The sequence below is a fragment of the Misgurnus anguillicaudatus genome, chromosome 1 (assembly GCF_027580225.2).
Source record: "Misgurnus anguillicaudatus chromosome 1, ASM2758022v2, whole genome shotgun sequence".
NCBI classification, from domain to species: Eukaryota; Metazoa; Chordata; class Actinopteri; order Cypriniformes; family Cobitidae; genus Misgurnus; species Misgurnus anguillicaudatus.
In genome coordinates, this window is record NC_073337.2 from 573354 (window position 1) to 588090 (window position 14737).

Genomic DNA, 14737 nt, shown 5'->3' on the forward strand with positions numbered 1-14737 from the left:
AAACACATTATGTTTTATTTGTGTTGTCCCTTATTTTAACACCACTTATTTGTCATTTTGTGTTGATTTTAAGTTCAAATAAATAAAAGGTAGCCTGCTTTGGCTTAACTTAGCTTCTTCTCATAATGTCGCGTCATAGCCGCAGCAAATTTGACTGCTTATGCTATTGTGTATTATGTTATGCTATCTGTCGTTTTTCTGTGCTTTTACTTCTTCTATTAATGTAAAGCTGCTTTGAAACAATTGAGTATTGTGAAAAGCGCTATATAAATAAAATTGAATTGAATTAAAATTGAATTGAATTGAAAAGGGACAACACAAGATGTGTTAAAACAACACAAAGTGCGTTGTTCCAAAAATAACAAGGAGATCTGTTAGATCTCATTAGATGTGTTGTCCTTAACTAGACACATGTGATGTGTTATTTGAAAACATTAGTTTTAAGAGTGTAATTAAATGTATCATATGGCCTTATACGCTTATGTTTTCACCAGCAAAGCATTTAAATGAAATATTAACTGTCTTGGCCATTGTAGATAAAAACAATCATCTTCTGCTTTTGGAGAATGACCACAGCTAGTCGGTGAGCTTTTGCGTTGCGAGCAGTTGCGTTTTGTGCCGGATTCACCAACTACAGCGTGCAGTTCTTCATGTTCATAACTAATTGGGACAAAAAACACAGAGGGCCACACAATGGATGAAAGATCACAGACAGGGCCAATTGTGAATTGGCTTAACCTCACAGTTCTGTTGTCACATGATTCTTTATGATTATGTAAATCTGTGCCCTCACCAGCCTGGTTATTTGTTGAGCTCCTAGACACATGGGTTCTGGTATTTGAAAAAGTTGTTGGTGGAGAGACGGACAAAGGCAGCAGATCCAAGTGCAGACATTTACCAAAATAAACACAAAGCAAAGCAGCCAAAACCAAAACAAGATAACCCACAAAGTAAAACCACCAGACAGGACAAGAAAACCAAGCATTACAAGAACTGACAAAAGACAACTGTGACATTGGGGCTATATACACAGAGATAACAAGGTAAACTAGAAACACCATGGGGAAACAATTAACATGGGAACCAATAAGCAAACAGAACTACAAACTGACTACAAAACAGAACAGGAAGTGGGAACTCAAAAATACAAACTAAAAGTTAAAAGACATAGAACAAGACCGTAACAGAATAAAAAATAGATAACTGTAATATATTACCCTACACCTCATTCAAACAAAAGCTTTATGTAATCTCACAATGTCTCTCTAATAACACAATATCTTCATTAATACCAAAGAGTTATGACATTCCCATTTGAAAAAACTCAGTTTAAATTGATACTGCAAAGAAAATGTTTCTGTTTTGTGTACAGAAGGATTCAAATTATACTTAATTATCAATAAACCACACAAATGATTAAAGAGTGTGAATTTCTGGGGAAGTTGTGAGGTTTCCTCTGCATACTTATCCACTACTCACACACTCGCCCGAACAGTTACAGATAAAGAGAAGAGAACGGGTTTAAAGTTTGCTTAATGTTAGTGTATACACAAGGTGAAATTTGCTTGTCAGTTAATGCCACTGTTACTTTTAAAAGATTTTAATATAGCAAATACGTAATAGATATCTAAACAAAATTAATATATTTTAAAGACAAGCCTACAATATTTAGCTAAGCCATTAAACTGCTCCTACTATAAAAGTATAAAATACAGCAAGTAATCCATAATTTGGCAAGAACATGCAAGCAATATAAAGTCAATTAAGGTTGAATGTCTTGATATCAAATAAGGAATTACATTTGATTCCAGTCTTACTGTAAGTGTGCCCATTTATTACATGAGTCATAGTTGGAGGCTGATCAACGGTGAACAGCACAAGATCATTCGACACACCTTTGGCTTGTACGATAGGCCCGCCCAGTCCATATTTAAAGCTTCAATGTCATTTGAACCTCAGCCTTTATGAGAACTTGGTCTTGGACAACGCGTGCGCTCTCGTGGGAAAATTCTCAAGACGATTTTGCGCCAGGCGCTCAATTTTCACCCGAGAATTAAGGTCAGTAAGATAACAGCTACTATAAAATAATATTGCTTTTAGATGATCAAATAACGTATTAAGTAAAACAGGACACATTACCGGCATCATAAATCAACAGTGCTTTAAACTGATAGAAAAGGCGGTAACTAGTTGCCAACTAATCTGAACTGATTCATTCAAGTAATATTTAAGCATATCATTATATTATATTACATATTATATAGGCTTACATATTATAAAAAAGTGTTAGTGAACTAAAACTCTCATCTAAGCCAAATATCTGTACTCTCAGAAAAAAAAGGTGCAAAAGTTGTCGCTGGGACTGTAAAAGTGTACTTTTTAGAAAGGTGACTTCTACGAGTATGATAAAAGCAAATGAGAGTAATAATGTAAACATATTAACTTGTGGTTAAAATAAACTGGCATGCATTAATTAATTTATTCCTTCTCTTCATTTTCCTTACAGGAGTACATTAAGTTAAAACGCCGGTACCCTTGCGCGGACTTTTTGAACAGCTTGCAAACTTCAAAAACCGGATTTTGAATATTGTACAGGTGCGTTGCAAAACCCCCTTCTGGCCCGGGGGTGTGAGAGTATTTTTTGCTCACGATGAGATCATTATTCACCGTAACCGTGTATTGCATCAGCCTCCTGTCTTCGCATTTGCTGGCTGTGCCGGTTAAAACCCCGCTGGAGATGAACAGGTAACAATCCGTCTTTATAAATGCACAATCAATTTAACTTTGGTTTGCATTTTTAATGTTGAATGTAAGACGTTTTATTGGGGTGGAGGGTGATCTGATTTAGCACAAAATAAGGATTTCTCAGAGTTAAAAAAAGCTGGAATTTAATTGTAAAAAAGAACAAGCTATTCATTAATTTAGGATTATTTACTGTATGCACGTGACGTTATAATTGTTTTCTAAAACTGTCTTTAACTTTTCTTTAGCCTACTTAATAAACATCTGGTATGCCACATCACGCGCCCTCATAAATGTTGAAATAAATCTTTTTAACTTTACATTTTTTTTACCATCATTTAGAGCTAGTCTGACACAAGGATAATTTTTAAAAAGACAAAGGGAGTTTATATTCAAAAAGGGTGTTTGTCGAGTCTGATAATGATTGCAGTGAACAAGGTCAGTGTAGATGGTAGACGTGACTAAGTAAACGCACGCATCTAATTTCACTGGACGCAAACTTTTGGCAATACATTTCAATAACTTATATTATTAAGCCATAAATGAAGATTAATAGGCCTATAATGCTAAACACGATAAGCAGTTTAGATGTAAATATAAATATTTATGAAATATGTATCTATAAAAACGTAGTAAGTTTGTATAGTGTATTCATGTATGCTAGTTGAGCATCAGCCTATATCAGGAATAAAGGTTCAAAAGTTGTCACCATTTTGGTACATATATTTACCTTTGAGGTACTATGGACCTTTTAGGTACAAAAGTGTAGCTACTGTTTAAAGGCATTGCCCCAGTAACAACTTGTAAACATAATAAATCATTGCAACATCAATTTGTTGGCTTCTGAACAGACATTAGTCACATCCAGAAATAGTATGAGACTTCTGTGATTAATAGCCATAATCATTTGTTGCAAGTAAATGACTGCAGAAGTCAACGAACAATGAGTTTTTGCACAGTGATATAAATATTGCCTAATTTTTGTGAGCAAGGTTACATGACTATTAAACAGTCTTTATGTGCTGCTGAAAGTAGTGATTTCTCTTACCTCTCTGACAAATGGGTAATTTGGGGGAAACCTATTTTAAAAACTTATGACTATTCAAATAGCCTTTTTAATGTTATAAACTGATTGTTGCTTGGAAAATTTTACTTTTCTGTTGTTTTTACACCAACATCTGAATAGAAAGAAGTGAGTCAGCTCTATACCAGATTTTTATATCACTTATATTCAGTGGTATAACAAAGGTGCCTTTAAAGATTGTGACATCCAGAGTGTGCTACAATAGAAGCACTTTAAAAAATGAACCCCATGGACACATAATATGCAGCAAATAAGAGACTGGGCCAGTTGCTCTTGAAAATGGCTAATACAGACTTTATTGCTTAGTGATGATGGATGACTACGCAGAATGGTAGGAGAAGTGTTTTTTTGTGCCCTCTACTGGCTGAAAGTGTTGTGATCACAAAAGCTTACTAAAGATTTGTTGAAATGCTCAAATAGTCTTTCACTGATGTAAGAAATACACTAAACAAACTTAAAAATCTATTATTTGGATATGTTAAAACCACACGAAACCAGTTTCAACAAACTGTAAAAGCTTAGCTGTCACAATATCCTAGACTCTGAATAAGTCAAATAGGTTTTCCTTCAGTTTATTCTTTACTTTCCAGCAGCTCATAAATATGCCATGACAGTTTTCCACCTACCCAACAACGCCACACCTGACAGCAAACCAAGTCTGAGGGCGATGCAATGTAAATGTTTGTGACTTGCAGTATTTACAGTAACTGTATTTGTGCTAGTCTTTGAGAAATATTTAGAGAAATCATGGGCTGATATCAAAATGTTGTAATGTAAGTGAACACTTACACAACAACAACAAATACATCTCTTAAATATGGATACAACTATTTTTCATAAATATGATTATGTCAGGGACTCACACAAAACTTTTATAGTTCTCATTCAAAAACAAAAGGACTGTCCACTTTAGTTTGTAGCCTTAAAATGTTTAGGGTGTAGAGGAGATGTTTTCACAATGTAATTTATGACGTATAGCATCTTCTTTTGCTGTTTAAATTTAGTATCTCATTGTTGTTGTCGTATCTTGTGTCATATCTGTGATGTACTATTTTGTCTCACTGATGTCAAACTTTGCGTACTTTACATGGACTTCTTAGTGTTGTTAATTTGATAATCGGCCACTTACACAACATGCAGGAATCGATGTGATGTCAGCAAGGGATTTTTATCGTTTGACATGCCACGCTGTCCCTGATTTGTATAAATAGAGGAGTTAGTGGTGACCACTGAAGCACCTTCTAAGGGTTCAAATATGATCAAGAGGCCTCTGTAAATAGCTAGCCTTACATAGCCTAGTTTTATTTGTTACATAATGTCTTGCGGTTATGTTTATGAGAGAATATTGTAAGCCAGGAGGCGACAGAGTCAAATATGTGTTTAAAAGAACAGCAGGAATGAGGACTGGCAGACTGTAGCATGTTTAGCTTTTTTGTGATGCATGGTTTAAACTTTAGATTATCAAAATACTGTATCTGTATGGATATGAATGACAGTGATAGACACGCAATCTACCAGTCAAATATCTGCTTTTTTATTATTATTAATCTCCACATATTCAATTGCTGAAATCATTTTAAAGTAGCCTACATATAAACTAAAAAATATAAATTGTAGTGCAAAAAGTAAAAAATACTTTTACAAACATCGCAAGTCAAAAAGAAGCTGTTTGGCTGCAAACGATATTGAAGTAGACGATTCAAGTCAAGTTGCTATTGGATTTTTTGCTTTCATTACAGGAAAAACTGAGTCTCAAAACATTGAGTTGGTATATTTGAATGAAGAATGTTTGTTCCCACTCAATGGGAATCTTGGTTAATGCAGGCCTCCATTTACAACAAAAATAATACTGTTTTACACCAAGCTGTGTGCTTATTATTACCCATGGCGAGTGTTGAGAGAGTTGGAAAAACCTATCCATCAGACAAAATTCCACTGTGGATTAGACCTGAATTCCTTTCTTGTCCTCAGAATGAAGTATGTTTCTAGTGTGTAGAGGAACCGAAAAACCCTGAAAACAAACACCAAGGGATGGAGGATTTAATGAAGCCTCTCATTAACACAATTAGATAACCATTAGCATGTTTACAGTTATCCCAAAGCCTGGTTCGTTTGACTAGTGTTATCTTTCTGTAGTGTGCCCGGGCACTGTTTGGTTAACTGCGCCCTGGCAGGCTTGAGGTGGGCTCAGGCATGGAACGCACAGTGTGGTCGCAAATCAAAAGGCGAGACGTCAATTGTGCAACCACTCAACTTTATCTGCCTTCTTAAATACTTTCTGATGCCCGAAGTAGGGTTACGTGAATGACTGAGTTGCACACAAGACAGATCAACCAGGCAATATGATAGACATATGAGTTGGCTGTGTGTCATGGTTCAGCAAACGACTTAGAATAAAAAACATCACAATGGATTCCAGTGTTAAGAAAGTGCTTTTCTTCCTATTTTCCTCATAACAATTGCATCATAATGAAGAAAGTGTGCCCGGGTTCAGATCGCATAAAGTACAGTGTGAGTGCGTGTTTCTGGGGGAGTATGGAGGGAAGGGGAGACAATCTGCTTTGTCTGATGGTGACCATTTTATCTCCCCGTAAATAGTGTCTAATGGATGGTTAGTATAGGACTGGCATTTTTAGCCTATTTTAACTGACTTGGTTAGCACTGGGCGAAATGGTCAAATGTTCCCTAGCGGTCATTGGGGCAGTACACCTTTTAGAAAGATCCCAATTTTTATCAGTTGTGTTTCATTGGGGTCGTAACATTCTAACCCTGCTTTCACACTGCGTGTGTTTGGCACCGCAATGCAGGGTTAACCTCACTAAAGCAAGGCTAGAAGGTTTTCATAACAATTAGTTAATTTCAATAATCACAATTACGTAGTTGTGTTCTTCTTTTTAGATAATCTGGTGTGACAACTAACCCGCCGATGGGGCAAATTGTTACAAGTGAACATTCTCTATTCAACAGTCTACAACTCCGTAATGAGATAAGATATGAAAATGTAAGTAAAATAATATATGTGCTCAAGCAACCCTGTATCACGAAATTATGTACCTAATTTTGTGAGTGTTTTCCGTGGCACTTACATGGTTTTCCGCCTTTTTTGCGTGAACATTCAATTCAATTCAATTCAATTCAATTTTATTTATATAGAACTTTTCACAATTGTTATTTGTTTCAAAGCAGCTTTACATTAATAGATGTAGGAAAAGCATAAAACAGCGAGCATATTCAGTAAAGCGTATTCAGTAAAGTAGTAAGTTAAGCCATAGGTGGCAGACTCTCCAGGGGATGAAAAAAAACCCTTGGAGAAAAACCCTCCTGGCTAGTCTAGGGGGAAAACTCCTAGGAGGAGAAAAACCCCTGAGAGAGATACATATATATTTCTATATATAAATACTATCAGGGTATGTAAATGGGTAAGCGAATTAAACTGGTTCCGCCGGTAGTCGTTGGTCAGGCATCGGCTGGGCATCACGTTGAAGGACGATCAGTAGATCAGTGGTGTGATGACCTTCAAAGCAGCAGGAACTGGGTCTGTTTGTCTCATTGTCCTCGGGGTCGAGGACGAGACAGGGAGGAAGAAACAGAATCCTATTAGCATAGGGTCACATGTAATACAAGTGTCATACAGTATTGTGGTTTAAATCAGCTTGGTTCCAGACAGGCTAACTATTGCGGCATAAGTATATTGCCCAGATGAGTTATGTGAATGCTTTGTTCTGGACCAACTAAGTATTGCAGGATAGGTACATTTTCTTGACATTTTATGTGAATGCTTTGTCACGTATTTCTGTTTACGTGTCACTGTCACGTATTTGTTACTCAACTGTTATGTCCTATTTTCAAACCATTGACGCTTTGGTTTAGGTTGGCCCAAGACTTCCATTTGGTATGAGATTTATACCATTGTGACGTATGGTGCTCACTAAATGTTAGACGGTGTGAAAAGTGTGACAACTTACCGCGCTCCCCACTATAGATACTGAGGAGGACACATACATTCTCCAGTCATCTCAATGACTTAACATTATGCCTGAACATTAAATCACCACTGTGAGCCATTTCACTGGGCCACACACTGGTATTAATGGAACAAAAGATCTTAAAGTAACTGGAGAAGGTCACTAGTTTGTTGACTTCTCACATTTTACATCAAAGACCACAAGGTTCAAAAATGACTTCTTCTCTGATCAGCTAAATATAATCATCTGATGATTAATTCACAAATGAATTGCAAAACTGCCCAAAGCTTGAGGATTACTAGCAAAAACAAACTAAACTAGTGAATTAGTTTTTTAATACCTGACCCTGATCAGGGAATAAATCTAAATTAAATATAAGTTCACTTTATGTGTCTGCAAAGAAACGGTTCCCACAGGGCATCACTCGGTTTTCATGGCAGTCAGCCAGTTCCAGACGAATAGGGTGAAAGGCTACAACAGCATTAAACATGAGACATGTTGCATTACAAAAGATTAAATCCCTCAGACACAAAGTCCACCAGCAAGCTTTTACGTCAGGACATGTGCCTTGAACAGTGCCAAATGAAAGGAATCAGAATGACTGCTCTTTTAATAGAGCGTAACGTTAGATTATGTTTTAATCGACCTGACATGTAAGCATTTAAAATGTTTAAGTCTGAGCTGTACCTCTGGTCTCTGGGAGTGTTTTGTCTTTTCACTGAACTGCAAATTAAGTTACTGCACAACATGATTGGACAGATTGAATTTCATGGGGCAGTAGCTCATCTTCTTAACTGGTTGTGCAGATTACATTTCACTGTGATCTTTGTGATAAAGATTTCTATGTGAGATTTATAATTAAACAGAAAGGCCATTTCGATGTGAATTATGTAAACTAAGTTAATTTAGCACAGTATAACAGATGGGTCACAACATGATGAATGAACAAAAGAAATAACATCTGCTACTTGCAACATAATCTCTGCACCTATTGCATTTATTTAGCATTTTTTATGAAGACAGATTTAAAAGAGTTGTATATGTAAGAAATAGAGAGCTGCAGGGATGATATATTGTTGTAGGCAAAACCCAGAAACTAGTTAGCATTTTAGCATTTCTCTTGGTTCTCTTATCCCAATATCAATGGGTTTGTTAAATGGGGTTTACACAATCTCAAGATATTTGAATGTTTTATTCTACAAAATAAAACACCTACTCTTGAAAGTTTTTAGGTGTCTTTAAAAAGGCGGTTGCTAACTAGTTGCTACATGTTACTAGAATTCTTGGGAACTTTAAAAGTCATCAAACATAAAATGAAAATCTCAAAAACAATGCAATTTGGGCACAAGCCCCAACAAAGATTCATCCACCACAGTATTTTCCTATCAGGGAAGCTTGGTAGTGATATTGTTGGAGTCAAGCTACTATGGTGTAAATGTTCCCAGTGCTCTGGGTATAAAAACTTACCTGTGACCATGTACTACCCATCAATGTTGTTACATTATTAATGTTCACCCAATACCTGCTTATAAAAATCAACTTTCTGAGGAAATAAGACATAAATTGGTTATCACATGTTTTAGACCAACATATACACGTTTGTCCAAACAATCCAATAGTGACTTTTAAACAGGGTCTTGTATGACTAAGCCTATGCCGACTAGACTTTTAGAACCATATCATAGTTTAATTATAATTTATAACCTATATAATCCACAAATTCAGGTTTCAGATTGTTCAAATGCATATCATTTACACATTAAAGCTTCTACCAAAGAGATATGATTGTAAGCAACCAAAAACTCAAGCCTGCCATTTGTCTTTAGTGTTTTTGTGTAAACTGGGTTTCTCTTTTAGACTTCTGAATAACCAACTTCTTTTAAATTTGACAATAAAGTTAACAATAATCATGTAAAAGATACATTTTATTCAAAGCAACTTTATAAACACAATAAGGTATTTTTATAAATCAGGCATCTTGCTGGTGCTAAGTTCAAGATCTGAATTAGTGCCCTATGCAAGCACAGCATAAAAACCAGGAGTAAATTGAGCATGAGTCTACCGTCTTAACAAACATAGAGCAGATGGCCAGCACATCAAACCAGTATGAATCAATTATGTTTGCTGTACGCTCTGTTCTAATGAGTCATAAACTAGTTGAGCAGTAAGAAGTAGCTTGAGCGGTATATGTTTGCCTTACACATACATTTGGTATCAGCAATAACTGATAATAAATGATGGATAATACACTAAACATAGCAAATGCCCATTTAGATTTGGAAAACTAAACATCATGCTTATCATGTTGGATAGTGATTAGTTACTATAGTAATATTACTTTCACTGGTAACTAGTAGTGTAACTAATTACAAAAAAGTAATAAAATTACAGTTACCATAAAATGGCTACTTTTCATCACAACGTCACCAATGCAGGAAATTAGCTTTTTTCGTTCTGCCACCATGTTTGGGTCCCCCTGCTTGAGCCCTGTGGCAGATTTTAGTATATTACTGCTTTATTAAAAGTACAGAAATTGTTTAAAAATAGTTTGAGCCAGTTGTACTCTTCATTTACATGTAACTTTAATGGATTTACAGACTAAAAAATTAGCAATTATAAATTTTTGGGGTGTAATGTAGCCTAATGTTGGCTGTTGAGTAAAGTAATAATATTATTTTTGAGGGGTAACTAGTGATGAGTAATATATGTTTTTTTTCAGTAACTGGCCCAAAACTTATATGCAGTTATTGCTCAAAACTGTACCAACACTGTACTTATTAAATATAAACTTTAAATGCCCATAAGTTATGTAAGAGTGCATGGTGCAAAAAGTTGATGCCTTTACAGATATAATTTGTATTTATGCATAAATATTTGTCTGGAGAATGCTTTAGATCAGTGTTTCCCAATCCTGGTCCTCGAGGCCCCCCTCCCAGAAAGCTTTAGATGTCTCCTTGTTTAACACACCTGATTTAACTCATCAGCTTGTTAGGGAGAAATGTTTACCATTTTGTAAGGAGGATTGGGAAACACTGCTTTAGATGGTTTAGAGCAGTGGTTCTCAACTCCAGTCCTCGGCCCCCCTCCCAGAATGTTTTAGATGTCTCCTTATATAAAACACCTGATTCCACTCATTAGGCTCCTTAAAACATTTCCTTAATTAACACACTAACAAGCTGATGAACTGAATCAGATGTTTTATATATGGAGGCATCTAAAATGTTATGGGATGGGGCCTGAAGACTAGAGTTGAGAACCACTGGCTTAGAGAGTAATAAAATAACATAAACAAACCTTTCAGCCTAAACTTGAGATTATTATGTAAGTGAAAAATTTGTTGAGTTAAAACCACATCTGTTTTACAGGTTGAACTTCATGGCAAGACCCCATCAACAAACTGTAGAAGTTACCATATCAAGTCACCAAACTGACCGTGGCGTATCCATCGACTCTACAATTTTGTGGAGGGCCATCCTCTCCAGACCACCACCTTCAGCACTGAATAACCCAAGCGATATCCTCATTAGTCAGCCAATAGCAGGAGAGTCCAATAAAGTGGGCGAAGCCCCCCAACAAAGAGGGTTGAGAGGTCGCCGCCACGTGTACTCGCGAAATCATCACACCCATCAGCATGGCCAGCTGATGCGCGTCGGATGCATCCTTGGTACCTGCCAGGTACAAAATCTCAGTCACCGCCTCTACCAACTTGCTGGTCAAACCAGGCGTGAAGACTCCTCCCCCATTAACCCCCGCAGCCCGCACAGCTACGGATGAGATCCCGGCAAAAACCGAAAGACCAGATAAAATAGCGTTACACATACCTGTCCTGTTGATTATGTTATTGCGATAGCTCTGCTGTACTCTTTCTCTCTGCCTTTATTTCCAATTTCTGTACTTGGATCTGAATTACTTGATAGCAACTTGCCTTAATTCCTCCATTCAAAACGTTAACTTTGGCCATGATGTTCTCAGATAGATTCTTCATTTTGATATCTTGTTAGGATGATATTTAAATCTCCTCAGATATGAGATTAGTTTGGACGATGTCACATTATTCCCCATCTCATCAGAGTCTGTTAACTTCACACAACTGATCAAACCCTCCGGTGGATTTCAATAAGATATGCAATTGGATTCCTGTCAAGCTGAGACTCCCAAAAGACTCCAAAACCCTTTTAACCCACACACTTCTAAAAAAGAAGACAGACAGTGATTAGTAATACATTTCAAGACCACTGTCTAACAGCTTTGGCAGTCAACAACCACACTCCTCATTACTGCAACTTTTAGGATTTGGAAACAATCGTCTTTGTAAAACCAGTTTGAAATACTCAGTGGTCACTCGGTGGAGATCACATAGAAATGCAGTTTAAAAAAATCTGGATTATCTCTTTGCTGCTTTGTCGTGCACCTTGTGGTCTGGCGTCTGAACTATTATGCTTCATGTGATTCATAAAGTCCATAAACATTACAACAATGGCCATCTGAAGTATAAGGGATCATTTCTAAGGTTTTAATTCTGAAGGAATCCTGCTGGGTTTTGCCACATTTCATAAACAAAAGCAAAGCATTTTCTGGGCATTTCTTAAAAGATGGTTAAAACACACCCATACATTCCCATAACCTAGGTTACAGCTCCAAAACAGAACCAAAAGACCATTTATGCTGTATCCATAGACGGTAAAATGACAGCTATTGCTTGCTAGAAAACATATTCCAAGCACCAGTGACTGAGACGTCTTTTTGTTTGGGTCATTTAAGTCAATTCAAAAACGCATTCTTGTTAACCTAATTAAAGATTGCAGTTATACCAAAATTCAAGCCTTTCGGTGACATGGCCTTCCAACGGCACCCTCTCTGAGTGTCGTATTTTAAGAATTCCCTATATTTATAATAAACAGGTCTGAATTCGTGGGTGGATATGCACGCTAAAAATACTCAACAATTGTAAGACGAACAGTGCTACAACTTTAAGTAACTTTCTTTGGCTTCGGGGTCTATGAATGTGCGGGAATGGCTCTATGTGTTGCATGTCTGAGGATTAAAATAGCAGAAGTAATCCTTCTTAAACATCAAAAACTTACTTTCAGATGAAGTTGAGTTTCCAGGCCACGAATCTCTTAGAAATCATTTAAGATTTGCTGTATCTCTTTATTTAAAAAAACATCTTTCAAACTTGGTCCAGAAGGCAGAGATCTACCAAAAACCTGATTTTACTTGATAATTTTCTGTGCATTTACACTATACTGTAATTTAATTGTAATTTATTTTCACTGCCAATATTAGTATTTGTCTTTGAACGCTTGAATTTAATTGCAGTTGGATTTGATAGACTTTATAATTGCAAAAGGTATTTCTCTCTGTCTTGCCTGATTTTCGTGATTTTGTCATCTTTATCGCCTGCTCAAAGGCTCTCTCTCTCTTTCTCTCTCTCTCTCTCTCTATATACAAGCCATTCTCGTATTGCTGTAATCAACCTGTTTACTGATTCATTCGTTTCTGATTCATTAAAAGGCTTTTAAACTGCTGAGAGCCTTGTTACTCTGTAGTTTTTGTGTACATGCAAAGGGAGAGCCTTATTTGTCTTATGTTAACTTATATATTGATCACATTCCTGTTTTTGTTTTATATTTAACTATTTATTTATTTAACACTGAGTTGTCGTCAACGTCTTGGTGACATGGGTTGAGCGTAACAGTTGCGTCAGTACCCTGATGTTTTTTGTATGTGTGTGTTTTTTGGAAATACTGTGTTGTGGGCTACTGCGGCTTATTCTCGTGAACTTTGTCCCCCTTTGAAGCCTCATTTGGTTCATTAAGGAAAAACATTCATATTTTCATACTAATGCTGAAGGAAGACACACAGAATAGGAATCTGTGTTGTACGGACTTTAAAAGTTCTTAATAAGTGTATATGTTTGTGTTACCCTGACCATGAGTCCATCCGAATATTGAATGTTGTTACAGATACTAAAGGTCAGTTCTGTTGTTAGAGCACTACAAAGCACTTTAAAGGACGAGCGTGTTTTTGTCACTTGAACTTCAGATGAGTGTGAGAGTTGTATATCTGTAATCTGAGTTGAATATTTATGAATGTATTTAAAAGGTGTTAGTGCACTGAATTGTGGGAAATTTGGTGGATGCAGTTAGAACCATGTGAATATTATTATTAGTGATAATATTTAAGTTATTGTATTTATAAATTCGTCTATCTATGTCACCAAAGACGTTATTTATAGAATACTTTGTTTTCTCACAGCTCAAATGTGAATTCTGGGTAAGAAGAGTATTTTTTTTAAGGAAAGACAATGATATCTGTCACTCATATACAATGTTCATTTTCTCAGTGAAATAAAGCACTACAAAGTAGTGAGATGAAATCTGGCGTGTTGTTGTTTTTCATATCAGTGGCATGTTACTGTATATACAATTAATTCAATACTGGATAATTTTAATTGGGATTTTTTTATTTCACATAATAAAAGTATGTACTGAATATAAAAAAACACAAATATAAATTATATCATGCAAATACAGTATATTAGCATATTGTATACACTGCAATAGATATGCAGGACAAAATGTTTAAAATAAGTTAATAGAAAACATTTTCTCGAGTTATGAAACACACAACCGAATGCTAAGTACAGCAAATACATATATTTTTGTCTACACAATTGGTCAAGACTTGTCCATATCTGTGCTGGACTTAGTTTACATCTGGGAATCATATTCCTCATATTTTAAGATCTGCAGGCAACTCACACGTCACTCTATCCACAAATGAAAATTACCTCCTAGCATCAAGTTAAACATTAAACCAACAGAAGTTGCTTGCTGGTTCATATTTGGAATAATGTGTTCGTGTGGTTTATGGTTCAAAAAACACATTACTTTCCACATGCCATACATTTTTGTAGCTCCAGATATCCTCTCTTTCTGAAATG

At 36.0% G+C, this 14737-nt stretch overlaps 1 protein-coding gene across 1 annotated transcript; it reads left to right on the forward strand.

Annotated features, from left to right (window-relative positions):
- Positions 1–1915: 1915 nt before the first annotated feature.
- On the forward strand, positions 1916–14170 carry adm2a (adrenomedullin 2a). Its single transcript, XM_055190622.2, has 3 exons — positions 1916–2058; positions 2507–2745; positions 11157–14170. Exons 2-3 carry the CDS (start codon positions 2651–2653, stop codon positions 11563–11565), a joined length of 504 nt encoding a protein of 167 aa, XP_055046597.2. The 5' UTR covers positions 1916–2058; positions 2507–2650; the 3' UTR covers positions 11566–14170.
- The last annotated feature ends 567 nt before the right edge of the window (positions 14171–14737 follow it).

Bases quoted from the DNA above. Each gene is read 5' to 3' on its own strand.
- adm2a (XM_055190622.2), top strand. From the start codon at position 2,651: ATGAGATCATTATTCACCGTAACCGTGTATTGCATCAGCCTCCTGTCT. The intron at 2,746-11,156 runs GTAACAATCCGT...TCTGTTTTACAG, and splicing joins ACCCCGCTGGAGATGAACAG to GTTGAACTTCATGGCAAGAC.